Source organism: Enhydra lutris, unplaced genomic scaffold, assembly GCF_002288905.1.
Source record: "Enhydra lutris kenyoni isolate GAN:26980312 unplaced genomic scaffold, ASM228890v2 scaffoldscaffold10, whole genome shotgun sequence".
Lineage (NCBI taxonomy): Eukaryota > Metazoa > Chordata > Mammalia > Carnivora > Mustelidae > Enhydra > Enhydra lutris.
The window spans coordinates 11080048-11100927 of record NW_019154094.1 but is presented as its reverse complement, the minus strand read 5'-3'; the positions used below and the strand labels follow the sequence as shown (position 1 = coordinate 11100927).

The following is a 20880-nucleotide window of genomic DNA, read 5'->3' as shown; positions in this document are numbered from 1 at the left end:
CTTGTGATCTCTGTCCGTCAAATAAATAAAATCTTAAAAAAAAAAAAAACTAAAAAAAAAAAATTCGATTCTGGGGTACCGGGTGGCTCAGTTGGTTAAGCCTCTGCCTTCGGCTCAGGTCATGATCCCAGGGTCTCAGGATCGAGTCCCGCATCCGGCTCCCTGCTCAGCAGAGAGCCTGCTTCGCCCTCTTCTTCTCCCTGCCGCTCTGCTTACTTGTGCTATTTCTGTCAAATAAATAAAATCTTAAAAAAAAAAATTCAATTCCATGGGAGTATCTTTTCCGCCTGAGAAAATGTTCTTTGAACAAGTGGAGAGGGGGTGAACAGAGTCCCCTAGAGTCCCCACGCCTTGTTTCACTCTTGGGCTGGTACCTGGTGCTTTAAAAAACGTGTTACAAGGCTTCAGGCGCGTCTGCTCGGAGAACGAGCCGTTGAAAGCTTTCACCGCGGCGCGACAAACGCGCCTTCGCGGGCTCGAGCCAAGCCTGGGTGGAAGGACTTACACGAGCTTCAGACGAGGAAAGCGAAGAACAAGAGTGGCGAGCACAGGACACGCCTGTGCACGTACGGGAGGGCTACTTTGGCTTTTTTTCAAGATGTTCCTTCAAGGGAAAAAAAAAAATGCTGACGGCGGCGATCTAGTGAGACCGGAGATCTGGGGTGACTTTCGGGGTGCTGCCCCTCCCTGCTTCTCTGTGCTCTCCCCACGACCGTGGAGTCCCGCACAGCCACAGCGGGCTTTTTCATTGTGCGGCCCCGCGGCGGTCTGCTGCCTCGTCCGGCAGGAGCCCGGTGAAGGCTCGCGGTCAGGACATTTTTTACCCGGAGTACAGGAAGCTCCTGAGCCCCCGCCTGCCAGCTCGGTCACTCACTGACTCCAACACCACACTCTGGACCGTCACAAACCTAACGCTCCCGGAACCCGGCACCCGGGGGCGTGGACGCAGCGGAGCACAATAGTTGTTGTACCCCCCCGCCCCCCCCGCCGCGAGGCCCGGCCGAGAGGCGGAAGTTGAAGGTGCTGACGCTACTGGGGGAATTTTGCCTCGATGGCACCTTCCTGTCCGCGGCTCCGCCTCTGCCGGAGGGGCTTGGCTCCGGAATTCAAGATGGAGTCGCTGAGTAGAGCTGGGCAGGAGATGAGCTTAGCGGCCCTGAAACAGCACGACCCCTACATCACCAGCATCGCAGACCTCACGGGCCAGGTCGCTCTGTACACCTTCTGCCCCAAGGCCAACCAGTGGGTGAGTGCGGCCAGGCCGCGGAGGCCGTCCGGCCGGCCGCCGCCTCTTAAAGTGGCAGCGCGGACTGTCCTGGGTTGGGGGCGATTCGGGAGGCCAGGGCGGCAGCGGGGAGGCCAGGGACTGGAGAAGAGACTGGCCGGTCCCTGAAGGGTGTCAGGGGCGCCGGGAATTGGGGAGAAGAGCGAGAGAAGTAGGCCCAGGACGTCTAGGGGGGAAAGCCGATAGAAGGAAGGATTGGAGGAGGATCAGTCCCTTGGGGTTGGGTCCGGAGACCTGGGCGATATGCCTTTTTTCCAGACGTGTTGGTGGACGAGAACGGTGGGAGTCCGAAAGGCACCCGAAAGATTGTGTTTGAAGCTGTGAGGGGTGTTAGATAAACTACATATACATGTAGTATACGTACATGTATAAATCTATAAAAGTAAACACCGTCCTCTCCCCCCACCAGGCACGTAAATAAGAGCCCCATTCATAGAGGTCATTTGGATTTAAAGCTTGAAATCCAATTAGTTTCGATTCTTGGAAGAAGGGTGGTGTGGGGGATAAGTCCGGCTTTTATTGAACTACACTGTATTCGAGAGTTTTGGAAAAGATTTCAAGGCACTTAGGGAAAGGGCTTCCATGTTAATTGGATTCCCTTGAAATCTTTGGAAAAGAGACCCTGTAAATGTGTTTCGTTCCAGCTGTGCTGCTGGTGATATCACCTCTGAATCCTCCCTCCGGACTAAGTACTTTTTGGGTTTTTTGTTTTGGGTTTTGTTGTTTTTTTTTTTTTTTTTTTTTTTTTTTTGCGCGGGAGGGGGTCCGAAAAGTTACATAGGGTTTGTTCTCTGACTTGTTGGCCCCTGATTAAAAGTAACATAATTTCCAGTTTTCTAGTAATTAACCCTCCATAATTTATTCATTCAGTTCTAGGCTTTACTTTTGGCAAATAATCCGTGAATATTTGGTGGGTTGAGTTCATAAATGAGTAACACTCATATTTCAGTAAAAAAATGTAATCCTTATACTAACAAAACTCTGAAAGATTATTGTAATACGTTCCTTACGGTATAAAACAGATACATAGATTATATTTAGACAGTAATTCTGTGAAAATCATTTGATGTTTATAAAGAATTCAGATGAGAGCTTTCAGAATCCTCTTCCCTTATCTTCTTTCACCTCCTGGAAGAGAAGGAGGTTTGGAAAGCCACAAAGAACAAAATTATAGATTTTTTTTTTTTTTTAAGTGTGGCTGTTTTAGATATTGCCTTAGTTTGAATTGTTCAGAATCATTTTTCTTTATTTGGTCTGCCTATAAATTTGTGAGATATGAATTGCAGACAAATGGTGAAGACTTAGGAGCAGGAACTTTGGACTAACAGACTTTTAATTCTAGTTTTCCACAGACTTTCAGTATTGTTGAATTTAAATTGTAGAGTCCTGCTTTAAATATGAAATACTAGTTATAATAATCTGAATTGAAAAATAAGCTGCCATTTTTGGTTCATTTGGATAATGGCACATAGTGCATAACCTAAATCTTTTGTGTCTTCATTTTACAGTGAGTTGTAACTTTGCACAGTTTTGTGTTTGAGCAAGTTTTCTTTCACGTGAGACCATTGATTGCCACTTTTTTTATACTAAAATTTTACATTTGAAAGGCAAGAAAAGGCCTATGAATCCTTAGGAAGGAAAAGTTTTAAGATGATATTCAAGGTAGAGCAGTACTCGCAATATGATAAATATTTTTTAAATGTTTATATCCCAACAAACCCAATTTTGAATGACTAGCCTTTAAAGTTTTCTCTCAGTTTGTTGATTGCATTAAAATATATAGGTTCAATCCAAGCTGTGAACTACTGTTGTTATTTGGAGTTTTCAAAAACACTGTATGTGTTTAAAACCTAAGTCCAGGGCGCCTGGGTGGCTCAGTGGGTTGAAGCCTCTGCCTTCGGCTCGGGTCATGATCTCAGGGTCCTGGGATCGAGGCCCGCATCGGGCTCTCTGCTCAGCGGGGAACCTGCTTCCTCCTCTCTGCCTACTTGTGATCTCTCTCTCTCTCTCTGTGTCAATCAAATAAATAAATAAATAAATCTAAAAAATAAAAAAATAAAACCTAAGTCCATTTGTCACAGCAAACAAAAGATAATATGAGTTCTACTTTTAGTCAAAATGTTTCATTTATGCTGAAAATTTTTAATTATTTATGTCCTACAATAATTAGCTTAAGGCAGAGCATAGCTTCAGTTTTTCATGATTCTTCAACAAAGTTCTAAGAATAAAAAACTGTGTTTGACAATATTTAACAAACCACAAAATTCACCATTCATAAAAATATACCAAAATTGCCCAATGATGAAACAAACTATCCTAGAAGATAATGCCCCCCCCCACCATCCTGGCCAAACTTTGATAAACTTTAAAAGTGAAGGAATTGCTGTACACAGAAGCTTGGCTTTAAAATTTAAAAATCTGGATAAGACATTTTAGCTTTATAAAGGGAAAGTGGGGTTCCTGGGTGACTCAGTTAGGGGTCCAGCTCTTGGTTTAGGCTCTGGTTATGATTTCAGGGTTGTGAGAGTCTGCTTGATATTCTCTCCCTCTCCCTCCCTGCTGCCCCTTCCCTATGTGTGCATGTGCTCTCTCTCTCAAATAGTCTTTAGAAACTGGGGGGGGGGGGGGGGGCGCTAATTCTAAGATTTTTCACCCTAAAATTTTATGGAGGAAAATGCTGCAGATAACAGACATGTTGCTGGACCAAACATTTTATATACCTTAGTATGCAACCCAAGCATAGAAAGGATACAAAAGAAACTAACAACAGTAGTTTGTAGAGTAAGAGACTTACCTGACCTGTTCTAAAGGGACTAATTTTAAAAATAAGCAATTTCATCTTAAACATGAAGTATTTCTCCATTAGGACCATTTGGGGTTGGATTATGGGGGAAAAACTAATCAAGTCATTTCTATTATAGGAGAAGACTGATATAGAAGGGACCTTATTTGTATATCGAAGGTAAGCTTTTAAAAAGAATCATACATATGTATTTTTAATCTAATGGTGAACAGTGTTATATAAAGTGGTTCAGCCCCATTTTTGGAACCTTCCTGCCTGACCTTCTTCATCCATTTCTAGCTGTGAGATCTGAACCAAGTTATATCCTTTCTTTGAGCCTTCCTGTGATTCAGAATAAACAGAACTAGAACTTACCTAGGAACTAGCAAAACTGTCAAAATAGAAAACATTTTCTAATAATGAATAAGTCTAAAACAGATGCGTTTCTCCCTCCCCCTGTATTAAACATGTATAAAGAGAGAAAAACATAATACATAAACTAACTCTATAAAATAATGTAGTTGAAAGGTCAGTCTCTCTATTCTGTATTTATTAAATGAGTCATCTTCTTATGACTCTGATTCTGTCCCCTTTCTGAACCCCTCCCCACAAAAAAAGTTCAGCATTGGGTACAGTGTCTTTAGTGATGTGTCATTTTCGTTTGAGAGTCCTTTAGAAAACCTGGTTTATTCAGTTGCACGCTTTTTATTTTCAACTTTTCTCGGAGTTAATTATCTAAAATGTGATTGATTTGCAAATTGCAGCTTTTGTTTTTGTTAGGCACCTTTTGTGTCCTAACTTGTAACTAACAGAAAAGGATAGTCAGAGTTCCTTGGTCTTAGGCTCTCCCTTAGGTTTTGCTCTGACTACAGCAGGTTCCTTCCCATGGTTTCTAAGTTTAGAGATTCAGCAGGAATTATTACTGACATCTGGTCCTCCCCACTTCTTTTTTTTTTTTTTTTTTTTGTACTATGAGTTACCATTTAAAGATTGCCTTCTATATTGATGGTAATTAAGAATTTGTCAGATATTCCTCTAAATTTTGGCATGCAACTTTGAGATCTTGTCTAAAAACATCTTTTTCTTCCTTTGTATTTAAGTGCTTTGATACTACATAGTAACTATAGGAGCTCATCATCATTCTTTCCCAGGGTGCCTTTACCCTTCACCTACTTCATTGTTCTTTATTACCTCTATGGTAATCTCTAGAAACTCATCAGTTCTTGTTAGAATCTTGGTATCTGTGATATTAGGAAAATATTTTCCCGGCCTCACTGTTAAACAGTATAGTACATCTCCACTGGTTGTAAAAAATACAAAATTTAGTATAATAAATGATTTGGCTTAATTAAATTCATGGAGGCTTACATAGTATTGATCCTAATAAAAGGAAACCAAAGAACTCTTTGGGAAATGTGAGAACATTTTATGTACCTTGGATAAAGGTGTGCCACGGTGTCAGAATATCGTTTTGCTAGAGACCTTAGTGTACAAAAAGCCTGGATTTGGAGTCCGAAAACCTAAAGCTCAGTTCTGGTCACCTTATTTGTGTGACTTTGGACAAAGGCTTTAATCATTCTGAGTTTATTTCCTAATCTGTAGAGTAGGATTCTCAAATCTCCTTTGTGTACAGAAAAACGATTGAGAAACTATGAAGTATTACATGCATGTGAAGATCATGTACTAAGTCACTCTGGTATGAGAACCAAGAATCATGTACTGAATCACCCTGATATGAGAACGAAGGATGTTTGTTATCATAGGATTCAAGGCATTTTCTCTCTTAGCTCAGGAGAACTATAGAAAGACTTATTTGGTGTAAGAAAAAAAATCATGATTATAATGGTGGACAGTCATTATTAAAACCAGGTCTGTACTGTGTTTAAAATAAGCGATATTTTTGTTGAGCAACTGTTTATTAAACATCTGCTAGGTATCTGTCTCAGCTAATATCTGAAAAAAATAAGCCAAAAATCCCAGTTTGCATGGAGTTTACATTCTAGTGGGGAAAGACAAATATGAAAAATAAGTAAATGGTATGGAAAAAAGAGAAGCGAGTTGGAGGTATTGAACTTGAGAGCAGGCTGGGAGCCTGAGAAAGGGTAGTTCTCCAGTGAGTGTCATTGAAAAAGTGACATTTGAGGAAGAGCCTGTTGGGGTTAAGGTAACTAGATTCTGGGCAAGTGGTCCAGGCAGAGGGCTCTAGGTAGAAGCATACCTGTAGGGAGAGTGATGAGCTTAGTGTGGCTTGAGCAGAAGCAAGGGGAGAGGCAGACGAGGTGAAGGTGAGGAGGGCACCTATCAGCCAAGGCTTTGGTGGCATTAGAAAGGGCATTGGCCTTTACTCTGGGGAACTAAGTCCTTAGAAGCTACTGAGAAGAGGCGGGGTGTGATCTGACTTAAATTTTTTGTTTGCAGTTTTAAGTGCCAACAATATTGTATAATGTGGTAATATCCTTATTCTTTGAAATGGAAATAAAGAAGTAGATAACATTTCTGCAAATGAAACAGTGACTACAGGTGTTTTTCTTCTGTCAAATCTAAGGTCAGCCTCACCTTACCATGGTTTTACCATTGTGAATCGACTGAATATGCACAATCTGGTTGAACCAGTGAATAAAGATTTGGAATTTCAGCTCCATGAACCATTTCTTCTGTATAGAAATGCAAGCTGTGAGTATATCAGTTTTATTACAGTTCATCTATTTACAATTTAAATTGAGTGACTTTGGTTTCTATCATCATGTTATTTTTGGAGTTTCAAGTTAAAATAAAAAATACAGGAATGCCTGGGTGGTTCAGTCAGTTAAGTGTCTGCCTTCAGCTCAGGTCATGATCCCCGGGTCCTGGGATGGAGCCCCGTATCAGGCACCTTGCTCAGCAGGGAGCGTGCTTCCCCCACTGCCTTTTGCTCCCCCTGCTTGTGCTTGCTCTCTGTCTCTCAGAAATAAAGAAAATCTTTAAGAATGTATTTTTATCTGTACTCTTAGGTTATAAATGAGTCTTAGATCAAATCTTTTAAATTGGGCTTCTAAAATTGAAACGCTCTTATATACAGTAACTTTTTATATTGTTTTAGTTAAATATACTCTTCCATATAATAGCAATACATCATATTCCTGTTGTTTGTTTTATGAAAATAAGTTTCATCCTTTGTTTTGGTTGGACACTGAATTATTGGCTGCCCATGCCCCTGAGCAACAGAACTTAGTTTGAGAGATACGAGATGGGGACTGATATATTTATCCACAGAGGAAGTACTATCTTTACCCGGGTTGTGGTATTTTTCAGTCTGTTTATTGAGTGTCTACTGGGTACAAGTTCTGGGCTGAGAGCTGCTTTACCTTAATGTTAATGATACAATAACCTGTGTGGGGCAGGCAAGCAATTAAGGGAGCTGAGACTCAGAGGTGAGTGGCAGGTCCCCAGTTGGAGAGCGAGAATCATAACACTTTTCTCTCCTCCTTAGTTCCAGGGTCCTTTCAGGCATTTTACAGACTCTTACGAATGGTTGCATGCAGTCCACAAAGCTAGAGTGGCCCTTTCAAAAAGTTAAGATACCAGTGGGGGAAAAAAGAAGATACTAAAAAGTATCCTCAATTACTGTATTTCAGTATGGATGTTGAAGGCATGAGTGTTTGAGGACAGAAGAGAGACTGTTTGGCATTGACTGTGGGTGGATCAGACCTAGTTAGTGGTAGAGCAACCGTAACTATTATCCAAGTAGATTGCTGGAGAAATGTTACTTCTCACATAAAAAGGAAAAGTTACTACAAAAAATTAAAAAAGGAAAAGTTACTGTTTGGATTTCACTTGACTAGAAGGTAACTGGTACTGGAGGAATGTCTTTGGTGTAAAATATAAAAAGCTCTGGAAATTATGCCTCTTTTAATTTCCTGAATGAGGAATGGTGAGTTCTGTTTCAGAGCCAGAAGCCCCAAATTCTTCTCCACAGCTCACTTTTAAGTATTTAAGTGAAATAGTCTCTTGATTTTTTTCAATGAACTGTTGTCCAGATAATTCCTTTCTGAGATTTTAGTGTCTGGGGGGCATATTAGAAATGCTTTTTAATACCTGTAAGTTCAGAGGGATTTATTTAAATTAATATTACCTTCAGATGGCAGTTTTGTTCGTGCTGAAATTCTGTTGAAGGGGAAATTTTGCAGAGGAACATAGTTCCAATTTTTTTTTTTAAGGAAAATTTATTTAATTCTGCTCTTAACTACCAGGAAATTAATCTAGCTATTGCTTCTAAGAAAAGTTCGATTATTAATGTAGTCAGGAAAATTATCAGAGACCCATGGATTCACTTACTGTTTAGCATAAACCTGATGTTAATCATAGTATTTCTTTAACAAGCAAAGGTTCCTTTGAAGTTGAAAATGCAACATAACCCAAATATAATTAAATCACGACTAACCAAAATTTAACTTATTGGCCTCAGTTATCTGGAAACATTTCTATAGTCCATGTATGGAAGAAATGAAAGGAAATTATAAGAACATAAGCTGATATTAGGTTTCATTTTGTAAGAATCTGGCAAATATCTTGAGTGTAACCCAGGGTCAGCATAAAAGTGTCAGTTTTCTGTAACTTTAACCCCACTATAGTCTCATAGATTAATTTGTTGTCATGATATGACCTGAAATCATCGTTTATTATGTTAATCAGAATATTCTTGAGCAGAAAGGTACATTAATACATTTTATTTTAGGAAGATTTTCATTAAGTTAAAACAGAGGTTTCCTTAGTTGAACAGAAAACTCACTTAACCAAGGTTGTCCAGTTTCCTTGTTAATTGAGGCACTGAATCATCTTCTAAGGGGCCGTACGGTTTTTGGCATTGCTAATTAGAAATTCAAGAGCACATCAGCTTGTTTTCAGACTAGAGAAGGGCCTGAAAAGGTCAAGTACAACACTGTGAGTGTATTAGAAACAATCTACAAGAGGAGCTTGGGGAAGGTATTTAAAGGAACAGCTGTATCAGGGAGAAGTGACAAGGCAGCATCAAGTGATTCTGGGAGTGAGGACCTCTCTCGAGTGTGTTTTGTCAACCTAGTCTTAACTGTGGAAAATAGTCTTGTCAGGTCTGCAAGCTACTGAGTTGTTAAGGGATTTGTTCTTTAAACAAAAAGTTAATTAGTGTCTGAGTGTGTATACAGGTAATTATACCTGATTCTATAGCTGCCCTTCTGTCGTTTTCTTGAGGGAAATACCACTAAGACATCTGACCCATTTTGCTCACTGTACCTTCAGATCCAGCTTCTTTCACTCAAATCAATTTTTAGAGTTAATAGAAAATTGAACTATAATTTTTTTTAGTTCTGATTATTCTATTCTGATTTCATTTTTTAGTTTTTATGTATATACCACCTCCCCCAAAGGGAAAGGCAAAATCTTACAGAGAAAATGCTTACACTAGCCAAGGACTTAGGTTTAGTGATTCTTTTGAATATTTTGGGATCAGTGTGTTTTCATACCTATCGAGGGCCTTTTGGCAGCCAGGAGACCCTTATAGGGGTTCAGTGAGGGTTGGGAAGACTGAAGATTCTGTAGTTAATTAAGCAAAAGTGTAGTTCCTAACCCCTTATTTCTGACTTCTATTGAGGAAACAAGAGTCCCAGAGAAGTTAAGAAACTTGCTCAAGAATCACAAAGGTTGTAAGTGACATAGGCAGAATTCAGATAATCTTCGAACCCCATGTTCTCTCTACTTGGCTGCCACAATAAAATTACTTACTTCGTCAATCCACATTCTAGAGTGATGCTGACCTGTACTGTTGTGCCGTAGTGGAAATGCTGTGTATCAGCCCCATCCCAAAGAGCAGCCACCAGCTATATGTGACTGTTGAGCACTCAAAGTACAGCTCGTGTGACCAAGAAATTTTCTTTTCTTTTTTAGTTTATTTAATCAGGTTGCATTTAAGTAGCTATATGTGGCTAGTGACTACCGTATCGGAACGTGGAAGTCTAAAGCATGAACTCCTCTTACACACACCCTTTTGTTGTGCCATACCTGAATTGAACAAGCACTAGGGGAGCTTTGGATTCAATTTTTATGCCTCTCATTTAGTCATTCGTTTTTAAAATTTATAAATGACTTCTAGATATGAAAGCTGCAGAAGATATCCCTGAGGGGGGCTTTGCCATGGTAACAGTCTTTTGGCATGCAGTTTAATTTTCAGAAAAGAATGCTATTCTAGGCTTTGCCATTTTTGGGCTATAACCTTGGATAAATCACGTAAACCACTGATCTGACCTACTTATTTTAAAAGGGCATCATATATGTGAGGGTATTTTGTCAGGCACTTAAAAATATAAAATATTACAGAGTGTGTCTCCATCTTGGACCCAAGCCAAATGATCTTTGTAGTAAGAAAGTTATAAGGATTTTAATATTGTCCAGGTACTCTTATGACCCAGGCCTGTAGTGTCCTTATTCCCGTCCCTTCTGACTAGCACCGTGACAAGCTGGAGACTCTGTTTATCATTATAGGTACTATTTTCAGAATTTTTAAGGGCCATTACTAGGCAGCATGAGGGACGATAAGTTGAAAATAGATACAGGTTAAAAATGAGAAATCTTACAGTGTACAGATTTTTAAAAACTCAATAGCAGGGGTGCCTGGGTGGCTCAGTGGGTTGGGCCTCTGCCTTCGGCTCAGGTCTTGATCTCAGGGTCCTGGGATTGAGCCCCCCGCATCAGGCTCTCTGCTCAGCAGGGAGCATGCTTCCCCCCACTTGCCCCCGCCTGCCTCTCTACCTACTTGTGATCTCTGTCTGCCAAATAAATAAAATCTTAAAACAAAACAAAACAAAAAAAAACACAAACTCTCAAGAGTAGCAGTTCTGATCAGTGGGCCATGGTATTTATTTTGATCAGTATACTGGAATACATAGCACTCTCCCAGCTAAAACTTTGTATTAATGTAATGATGTTTAGTTTGTGGACACTTTTCCCTAAAAAACATTGATGATAGTTTTAATTTTATCTCTGATTAGTTGAAGAGACATCTTTTTTTGCTCTTTAAACATACGTATTACTATCAATCTGGTGATCTTCTGTTTTCATTTGCAAAGAAAATCCATTTTACTTACTGCATTATAAAATCATTTTTGGGAGGCTCTGAACTTCTAGGACTTCTGTGTCCATCAAAGAAAATATCCTTCAACTCCTGTCTAGCAGTGTCATGACAGGAAATCTTTCTCCTACAAACATTTAGAAATGCTGTATAAAATACTAAATGCATAGCTTAGTCAAAAAGAGAATAGGGGACATTTCAGCAGGCCAACATCAGAGTGAAAACTGAAAGCCGAAGTGAGAAGCTTATAAACCAACACTGGCTGCCAGCTCCTCGGGGCTCCTAGGTATGGAGCTCTCCTTCGTAAAAGGATCTCATGACAATCACATGGAGTCAGGAGACAGGGTCTTGAGCTCTCATGGGTGGAGAAGTGGAGCTGAGACCCCATTCATACGTACAGCCTGGCCCCCTGATTAGCTACATATTAATTAATTAGGACCATACCAGCCCACCAACCAAGAAGGACGAGGCAAGCTTATCTATCTTAGTATGGGCTGTGGGTAACATGGAAAATGTTTCCCCTGAATAATTATAAACATGAACTTTCTCAAAAAGATTTGGCATTCAGGTTATACCATTCACTCAGTATAACCTCTTAGCCAGGCCAAAAAATTAACACAAAAATTGATCCTCAGCTGGTGAGTATTCTAGGACACCTAGCAAAAGCAAATGCAGGATCCTTCTGGGAGACACCCAGATTGCCTGGGGATCATTGACAAGCTTCATGGTCCAAAATTACTAAATACACAAAATTATTAAATATACAGGAAATAAATCACAATCAGTGAAAGGCAGAATACAACAAAAGCAGGGTTAACCAACCACTCCCCAAAATTTTGGTTAATGAAATGATCAGATACAGACTTTTTAATGGATGTAAATGTCAAATGTAGATTATAAGAAAAGTGACAGGTAGATTTGAAAAATAACCAAGTCGAATATCTAGAAATTAAAATTTCAATTCTTGAAATAAACTTTCTACCTGGACTCAGCAGTTAATTTGGTTTTGGTTTTTTTTGTTTGTTTGTTTTTTGATTAAGTTAATTTTTATTAACATATAATGTATTTGTTTCAGGGGTACAGATCTGTGATTCATCAGTCTTACACAATACACAGAACTCATCCCAGCATATACCCTCCCCCATCTCCATCACTCAGCCACCCCATCCATTCCTTCCCCTCCCCTCCAGCAACCCCCAGTCTGTTTCTTGAGATGAAGAGTCTCTTACGGTTTGTCTCCCTCTCTGGTTTCATCTTGTTTCATTTTTTCCTCTCTCCCCCTATGATCCTCTGCCTTGTTTCTCAAATTCCTCATATCAGTGAGATCATATGATAATTGTCTTTCTCTGATTGGCTTATTTCTCAGCAGTTAATTTGTAACAACAGAAAGGAGAATTGAGGAACTGGTAGAGACATCTGAGGGAGTTATTCAGAATTCATCCAAGAAAGGAAAGGAATGGAAAATACGATCAGGAGGGTAGAATTAGAAAGTCTAACACATAATAGAGAAGAATTTTCAGAATGATAAAATAGATTTAGGAGAGACAGTATTTGAAGAGATTTATAACTAAAAATTTTCTAGAATATTCAAAAGTCATAAATCTCAGATTTGGGCAGTAGGATAAGACACCAAGCATAGTAAGTAGAAAGAAATGCACAAAGAGACAGAAGCTACCAAAGGGTCCTTGAAATTGATTATTTATAAGGAGCACCAGTTAGACTGACAGCATATTTAGTTGCAGCTACTGAGTTGGGAAGACAAAGGAATAAGAGTACTGAGGGAATTAATTCAATTCAATAATTAGGAGAACAAAATAAACGCACTTTTCAAACAAAAACAGAACTTTTGCCTCTAGCGGCCCCTTGCTGTAGGTGCTTCTAAAGCAGCGCTATCCAGTACAGTAGCCACTAGCCACATATGGCTGTTGAAAACGCTCTTAATGCAACTGAATTCTTAATCGTATTTAATTTGGTTCAGAAAGAAGAACATTGTGCGGTTCTCAGGTGGCTCAGTCAGTTAAGCAGCCCACGCTTGAGCTCAGTTTTTTTTTTGTTTTGTTTTGTTTTTAAGATTTTATTTATTTATTTGTCAGAGAGAGAGAAAGCACAAGCAGGGGAAGAGACAGGGAGAGGGAGAAGCAGTCTCCCCGCTGAGCAAGGAGTACAATGAGGGACTCAGTCCCAGGACTCTGGGATCACAACCTGAGCCGGAAGCAGATGCTTCGACTGAGCCACCCAGGCATCCCTCAGCTCAGGTCTTGAGCTCAGGGTTGTGAGTTCGAGCTCTGCCTTGGGCTCCATGCTGTGGAGCCCACTTAAAAAAAAAAAAAGAAAATTGAGCACAGAAGAAAGAAATGAAGTTTACAAACTAATGAGCAAATGATTTACTTTGTTTTAAATTAAAATAAGCATGGACTATATAAGACAGTGAAATGACTAGTCTGAGTAGAGGTGTTAAAAAGGTGAAGGAAAAATACTAGACACCAACAGCATCAGGTAAAAGCTCGTCAGACCTAAAGCATCCCACAACCAGGGTGAGAATAAATATATTGATTAACCATAGATTTAAATCAAGCTGTGTGTGTTCAAATGATTCAGGGTAACCACTACAAAACATAGGAGTCTTTTAAATCAGTACAAACCGGGAGGTTGGTGGTGGGGGGCAGTGGCCGAACACCATGGGAAATAGCCCAATATAAAATGGCAGAAATAAGTCAGTAACTAGAACAAAATGCCAAGTGAGCTAAAGTAGCCAATTAAAAGACATTCTGGGACTGGATGAAGATACAGAATTTGTGAATAATGTTTTCAAAAAATGTAAAACTCAGAAACCTGGAAAAATTGAAAGTAAAGGGATAGAATGCAGTATATCAAACTGTTAACCAAACAAGGCTGCTATAGCTATGTTAGTCATACATGATAAATTTCAGTTAAAAACTTCATGGTAAAAGTTGCCACCTAATGATAAGAGGAATGAATTACCTGAAAGATAAAATGATTCCAAACTGGTACATACGTAGTGTATATCAGATACACATATCAAAAGTTAAAAATCCCTAATCATCATGGGAGATTTTAGCAGGCCACCTCAGTAATTGACAGATAAAGCAGTTAATTATGAGATACTTAAACAGTACAGTTAAACTTGATCTAATAAGCGTTTGAAGAGCGCTGCTTCCAGCAATTCAAGAATTTGCATTTTTTTCAAATACATACTAGAATTTTATAAAAATTACCATATGTAGGCCTACCAGCCCAAGAAGTTAAGAAAAAAGAGAAATCTGGGTTAAGGTGAAGGAAAATACACAGATGAGTAGCAATTAACTTCAGAACATAGAAATTGTAAGAGAACAACAGAACAAAATCAACAAAAACTCCCCTTTAACTTGATTGATTGAACAACAATGAAAGGAGGGGGGCATAATGGGCAATATTAGGAATAATGTATATATTTTTTATGTGTTGCAACTGAATACAGGCAATACACATTTTTAAAAAACAAATCACTATGAAGAACCTTTTTGCCTATACATTTAAAATTTAGATTATATATACTGTTTCCTAGAAGAAAACTTAGTGCAACAAAACTTATTCAGGAATAAATAGATCTGAATACACTCACAAACAGTAAAATGTTGGGTCAGTAACTTAAAATCTTTCCCAACACATCTAAAGAAAATTCTAAGAGGAATGTCCTATTCAGAAAATTCAGGACAGTTATTCTCCATATAGACTGGCCTCTGAAAAGGCAGATACAGGATCTATAATTTCTGATTTTATCACAGGACACGTATCTCCACCGTCCACTCTTGTGCAGTGAGGAGATCATGCTTCTCTTACCCACTATTCATTCTCCTAGCAAGCATTTGGCAAATACCACACCTTATGAGCCCCACACCTTACTAAGTATGTTTGTCCCAGAGGGTGCTTTCCCTTTGATTTCTACTTCTGTGGGCACCTCTTTATGACTTAATTGTGAGATGTCCCAAGAGTATTCTGCAAAGGGTTTTTTTATTTTTGTTTTAGATTTAAAGCAAAGTTGATTGAGTGAAGAGGGAGGGGACACGAGAGGGTTGCCTCTGTAAAGGCTTCTGAACAGGTTTTTTTTAAATCCAAAATTTGGTACATGAATCAACAAAAAAGTAAAAGCAAGCAAAACTGGTTTTTCTCTCTGTTACAGCTAGGCAGTGTACATTATAACTTGGTTAATTGAAGCTATTAAAGTAAAGGTTTGTGGTCCCATTAAGCTCTATAAAGTCAATTCTGGCATTTGATGATTTCCTTTTGCAAAAAGTATTTCAGTATTGTCTTTTACTTTGTTTAAAACAAGCAGGCTGATTACTTAACTCAGACATCATATTCAGTGATATTTATTGACTTTGTGATACTGAATTCAGTGATATTTATTGAATTGATATTTATTTGTCATTTACCAAGTACTTTATCAAGCACTATACCATTTTGATAAAACTGTTACGTACTTTTAAAGAATTTTAGTTATCTTTTTAGTCCTGAGGTTCTGTTGTATTTTCTTAGAGAATTACAAGCAGGAGTCATTAAATTATGTTAGAACTTAAGGTAGGGGTGAAGATTCTTAATGAAATATGTTACTATATTAATTCCAGTGCTATGAATATTTATTCCTAAAGAGCTCTGTTAATGATAAAATTAATAATTTAAGATGTATGATTAGAAAATTATCAGCTGTAAATTAGACCAGTACTGGTGAAAATCTGATCCACCAGAAAGACTGTGGGGATATTTACATGTTGGGTTTTTTGTTTGTTTGTTTGTTTGCTTGCTTATCATTTTTAGCAGCAACACTGATCCATTTATTAGAAGGAGCGTACAGTCTATGTTTTTTTTCCTCAAACCTACTCTCTCCTTAGACCAGTGTATGATTGTGGTTTTAGCCAAAAAAATAACAACATTATTTTACTTTATGTGCATGTTAGACTTGGCATTTTTTTTACTGAAAGAAACAAGGACAATTGTTGTGTTGCCTTAAGTCATAGATCTCCCACTGAATACCACTTTTAATATTTTCAAATGTTTTCTATAATCCTAAAGTACTTCTGAAAAAATGAACAGAGTGTATTGTCCTATAACCTGCTTAACAACAACAAATCACTGTAACAAGCAATTGAAAATAAAAATATTATTACTATTTAATATTTTTAAGAACTTACCTCCAAAAGCCTGTGAGAAGTACCCCTTTGTTTCCACTTCACTTACAACTTTTCCTTTATATCGGGCATCAGTCTTTTGATAGAGAACATTTTTAATTAAAATTAGATCACTAGAAAAGGCAGGGTGATTCATTTCCATAGTGTTGAAAATGCAGCTGCTAGATGGAAAGTTTTAGTAGAAGAAATATTGCAGTGTGTACTTTTTGTTGTTGTTGTTGTTTCTGCTTGCCCTTTCTCAGTTCAAGGACAAGACTCAGAGCAGTAGAGATGGCAGGTGGCTATTGGCATTTGCACACATCTTCAGACTTAAAGCACAGAGCAGGAAATGTCCTTGCAAGAGAAGTTTACAATTTGTCAAGTCAAAAAGTGTTACCTCTACCTCCAGACTAAAAGAGGAATTTATAAACAATTTTAAAAGCTCCGCAGTCCTTTTTCTGTGATCTTTGAATCCAGCACAGTGCTGCTTGGCCAGCCTGGAGAAAGGCAGTCTTCCACCAGCAGCAGCAGCACTGCTATGGTTAGTGTGACTCTGCTATCAGTGTAGGAGAAAGATCTGTGGCAACTGCATTAATCTGGCCTTCTGGATGAAGATAAGGAAGGAGCCTTGCTGTTGCCACGTTAGTAGACTGAAGAGGTAAAAACACCATGAAAACATAGAGTGACTTGGACTCCAGGGCTGACCTGGTGGTGCTGTCAGGTCAGAAGTTTCAAATGTCTGTATGGCTTTCTATCTATTGTAGGCCACTGTGGAGTGTTCTAAGAGAGCCTCTAATGGAACCTCTACCAGGTACCTTCTGGTTAGCTTTTTTTGGAAGTCCATGAACATTTCCAAATTTCCAAAGCAGATTCTTTTCTCTGGCCTTAACTAAGTACTGCTTTTATTCCCCCTAAAGTAGTGTTGTCAGGTAAAAAGGAATTTTAACTTTTTGTGTATATGTGGTATTACCCTAATTACAAATGTTTTAAAAGGTAGCAATGCATGCACCATTTATCTTTTTTTTTTTTTTTTTAAGATTTTATTTATTTATTTATTTGACAGACAGAGATCATAGGCAGGCAGAGAGAGAGGAAGGGAAGCATGCTCTCCGCTGAGCAAAGAGCCGGACGCGGGGCTTGATCCCAGGACCCTGGGATCATGACCTGAGCCGAAGGCAGAGGCTTTAACCTACTGAGCCACCCAGGTGCCCCCCCATTTATCTCTTTTAAATAATGTTTTCTCTTCTGAGAACTCACAAAGGAAAGCAACAATTACATATAGCTAAGTGGCAGAAATGTGTTCTTAATGTGTGTAAATATAGGTTTCATCTTGTGTTTACAAAGTGAAGTTCATTGTGGAGGTAAAAATTGAAACAGAGTAACCTCTAGTCCAAGAAGATTTGAAGCCCCTGTGGAGTGGGGTCCCCTGGAGGATCCAGGCAGCTCTGAGCTGCTTACGGAGTCACTGCTTCAGGCATGCGCAGTTGTTTTTTTGTTTTTGATTTTGTTTTTAAGAGGAAAGCATGCGATAAGCATTTGCTACCAACATTTAAAAATAAGGATATTTTACACATACACCTGCATTTCTAGCTTTCCTTCTTGTGACGGCCACACAGCACCTGCATCCCTGCAAGCACTGGGAGTCAGCAGGAGCTCTAGGCGGAGTATGCGCACCACAGCCTCTCCGATCCCACCACACCCTCCTGATCCTCGTGAGCATTTGCCTTACCGCGCAGGTTTGGATGATCTCTTAGTAAAGTGGCAGAAAAATATGTAGCAGAGAAGTTAGTTAGGGAAAGGAGAGAAAAGAATGTCCCCCTTTTCCTACACCACTTCTGATCTCTTTCCCAAAGCCCTACGTGTAGATTTTGGGGAGCCCACGACACTCCATGGAGGCCAGGGGCCATGCTTCCCACTCTTTATTGTCCCTTGTGATACATAAAAATGATCATTTCTGTGTGGGACACTGGGATGAACAGACCACCAGGGGATGGACAGATCCAACATTTGGCATACCCATAATCACTTGCAAGCACACACACAGGAGAGGCTCTGCCTTAAGGAATGAGTACTGTGTGGCAGTCGTGGCAGTCAACCCTACAGTACACATAAAACCCTAGTGTGACTCACTTTTTATTGGGGGTTGCCCATTGTTTAAGAATAGAAAATTTTGTAATTAAGAACGAATAGTTGTGATATTCTTGGGTTTACTTTCCTAATTTCCCTCCAAAAATTCAATGACATTTCATGTGTCTGAATCCTGTACTAAAATCCCAGTATTAAAAGGGAGTGTGGAAGCAATATTGCCGGTAAACAGTTTCAGACTTGACTTAATTTAGAGAGGGGCACCAAATTTTAAAATAATAAACCAGAGAACTTACAGAATAGCATTTTAGAATGTCCTGGCCTATGTCTTTTAATCAGTGTTCAGTAAATAGACATTTTAGTGTAAATTTTGGAAAGTGTAGTCTTTCTCTACCATGTTAGTGTTCATTGGTGTTTTAAGGTGTGTGTTTTGGCCAGAACGGGTCAGCTACTGAGATAACTGAATCACGTTTACCAGCAATATGTACAGATTCATGGAGTTTCCTTGCATGCCTGTTGGCCTCCTACCACAGTCTCCTGTCAGAATCCTAGGTTAGGTAGGCTTTGGCTCCATACACTTTTCCTGTATGCATGTGTTCTGCCTTCCACCTCAGAGCCTTTCTCTTCTCTCTCTTTCCGAACCTTTTAACGTTGGTATAGAGCCTTCAGGCTTATTCTTGTCCTAAAGGAAATGATCTGTCCAGGCAGGGGCATTTGCTTTTTCACTAGCCGAGAGAGAATTATGTTTACATAATCTATTCCATTCTTTTTTTTTTTTTTTTTAAGATTTTATGTATTTATTTGACAGAGACACAGCAAGAGAGGGAACAAAAGCAGGGGGAGTGAGAGAGGGAGAAGCAGGCTTCCGGCCGAGCAAGGAGCCCAATGTGGGGCTTGGTCCCAGGACTCGGGAATCATGACCAGAGCTGAAGGAAGACGCTTAATAACTGAGCCACCCAGGCTCCCCAATCTATTCCTTTCTTTTCTTTTCTTTTCTTTTCTTTAATTTATTTGAGAGAGAGAGAGAGAGCATGAGAAGGGGGAGGGTCAGAGGGAGAAGCAGATTCCCTGCCAAGCAGGGAGCCCAATGCGGGACTCGATCCCGGGACTCCAGGATCATGACCTGAGCCAAAGGCAGTCACTTAACCAACTGAGCCACCCAGGCACCCAGTCTATCACATTCTTATATTTTATAATCAGAAGGATTTTCTCTATGTCTAGAATAAATGTTTTTGTCTATACTCAAAGCACATTTTCTTGTTTTTCTTTCCCGGTATAGGGTATCTTTGTCAGTATCATCTTTAGAAATTTTATAACTTAATACCATTGCCAAAAAGCTTTTATCAAAGCCCCTTTCAGCTTGGCACCATACTGAGAAAATCTCCAACCTCCTCAAATCCTTTTAGAAAGTAGGTCAGATCTAAATAATAAATGAATCAAAAAGACAACATGTGCATGAGAGTGATTCCCAGCTCTGTTTTTGTGACATTTTACAGCATCTCAAGAAGTCTCAAGGGATTTTTACAAAGGCTCCAAATTAATTTGGGTTTTCTTGATCTTCTGCATGCCATACACCATTCCATATGAGAAGCAGAGTGAGATTTAACATCAGCTCATAATAGACTGCTAGATCTTCAAAGAGGGCTCTCTGGGGAAATGTAAAACTCTTGCCCTTCAGCTTTTTAAAAATGTCTCAATATTAAATGATCTAATAATCTTTGTCAGTCTTGTTTTTCACACTTTCAAAAGATAGTACCATTTAAAAAGCAAAGGAAATATTTAATTTTGGATATTATTTTCAGAATTTTTGTGTTTTTCATGGAAGTACAACCTAAAGGTAATCAGTGCCCTACCACACCCCCTAACCCTTCAGTGACTTGCCTATACAGCACGACTTACTTGGGACAGCTGTTAACAGCCACACTATATGGTGGGGGTCCGATGACTAAATAGTTTGCTTTCATCTTGAGAAAAGCCATTTATAAATCAGGATGCCATCATTATTTGCAAAATAATACTGTATCGTCAAATCCTTAAATCTTCTGTGCTGTAGTTAATCAAGGAAAATTATTTCAGGATGTTTCAGCAAGTGAATTGTTCCCAGAATGTGTTGGGCCGTAGAGTGGAAGTTCTCTTGAGGGAAGAATATGTGGCTTTGGCTTGAAGACAGGTCCTCCGTGATCTTAGCTATCTGGGAACTTGTCTGTCTTTCCTCACCGGTGACAGTGACAGGCTCAGGGGCAGCTCCCAGAGCCTCCTTGCCAGTTGCATGAACTGAGCGTTTGATATGTTGGCAGACAGAGCTGATTCTTGGATGCGTGTCTGAACCTCTACAGGTCCACTTTTGGCAGAATCGAGTGTGACTCTTATCCTTTACCCATTAAGCTATCATTATGGCTTCCTTATCTTTATTTCTTCTGCAGACATGCCTTTCAAAGTGTTTGGCTCTTTTTGGCAGTTTAGTTGATAATGTACAAGAGTA

The 20880-nt window shown here is 39.3% G+C and overlaps 1 protein-coding gene across 2 annotated transcripts in view; it reads left to right on the top strand.

Annotated features, from left to right (window-relative positions):
* Positions 1-1096: 1096 nt before the first annotated feature.
* The window catches only part of LOC111144186 (decapping mRNA 1A), a 57075-nt gene continuing 37291 nt past the window's right edge, over positions 1097-20880 (top strand). Inside the window, exons 1-3 of one of the 2 annotated variants that reach the window (XM_022498380.1) lie at positions 1097-1246; positions 4207-4247; positions 6613-6740. In XM_022498380.1, the coding sequence (XP_022354088.1) occupies positions 1112-1246; positions 4207-4247; positions 6613-6740 (304 nt within the window). In that variant the 5' untranslated portion in view covers positions 1097-1111. The remainder of the gene's footprint in view (positions 1247-4206; positions 4248-6612; positions 6741-20880) is intronic. The other variant, XM_022498381.1, reaches the window with a different exon arrangement.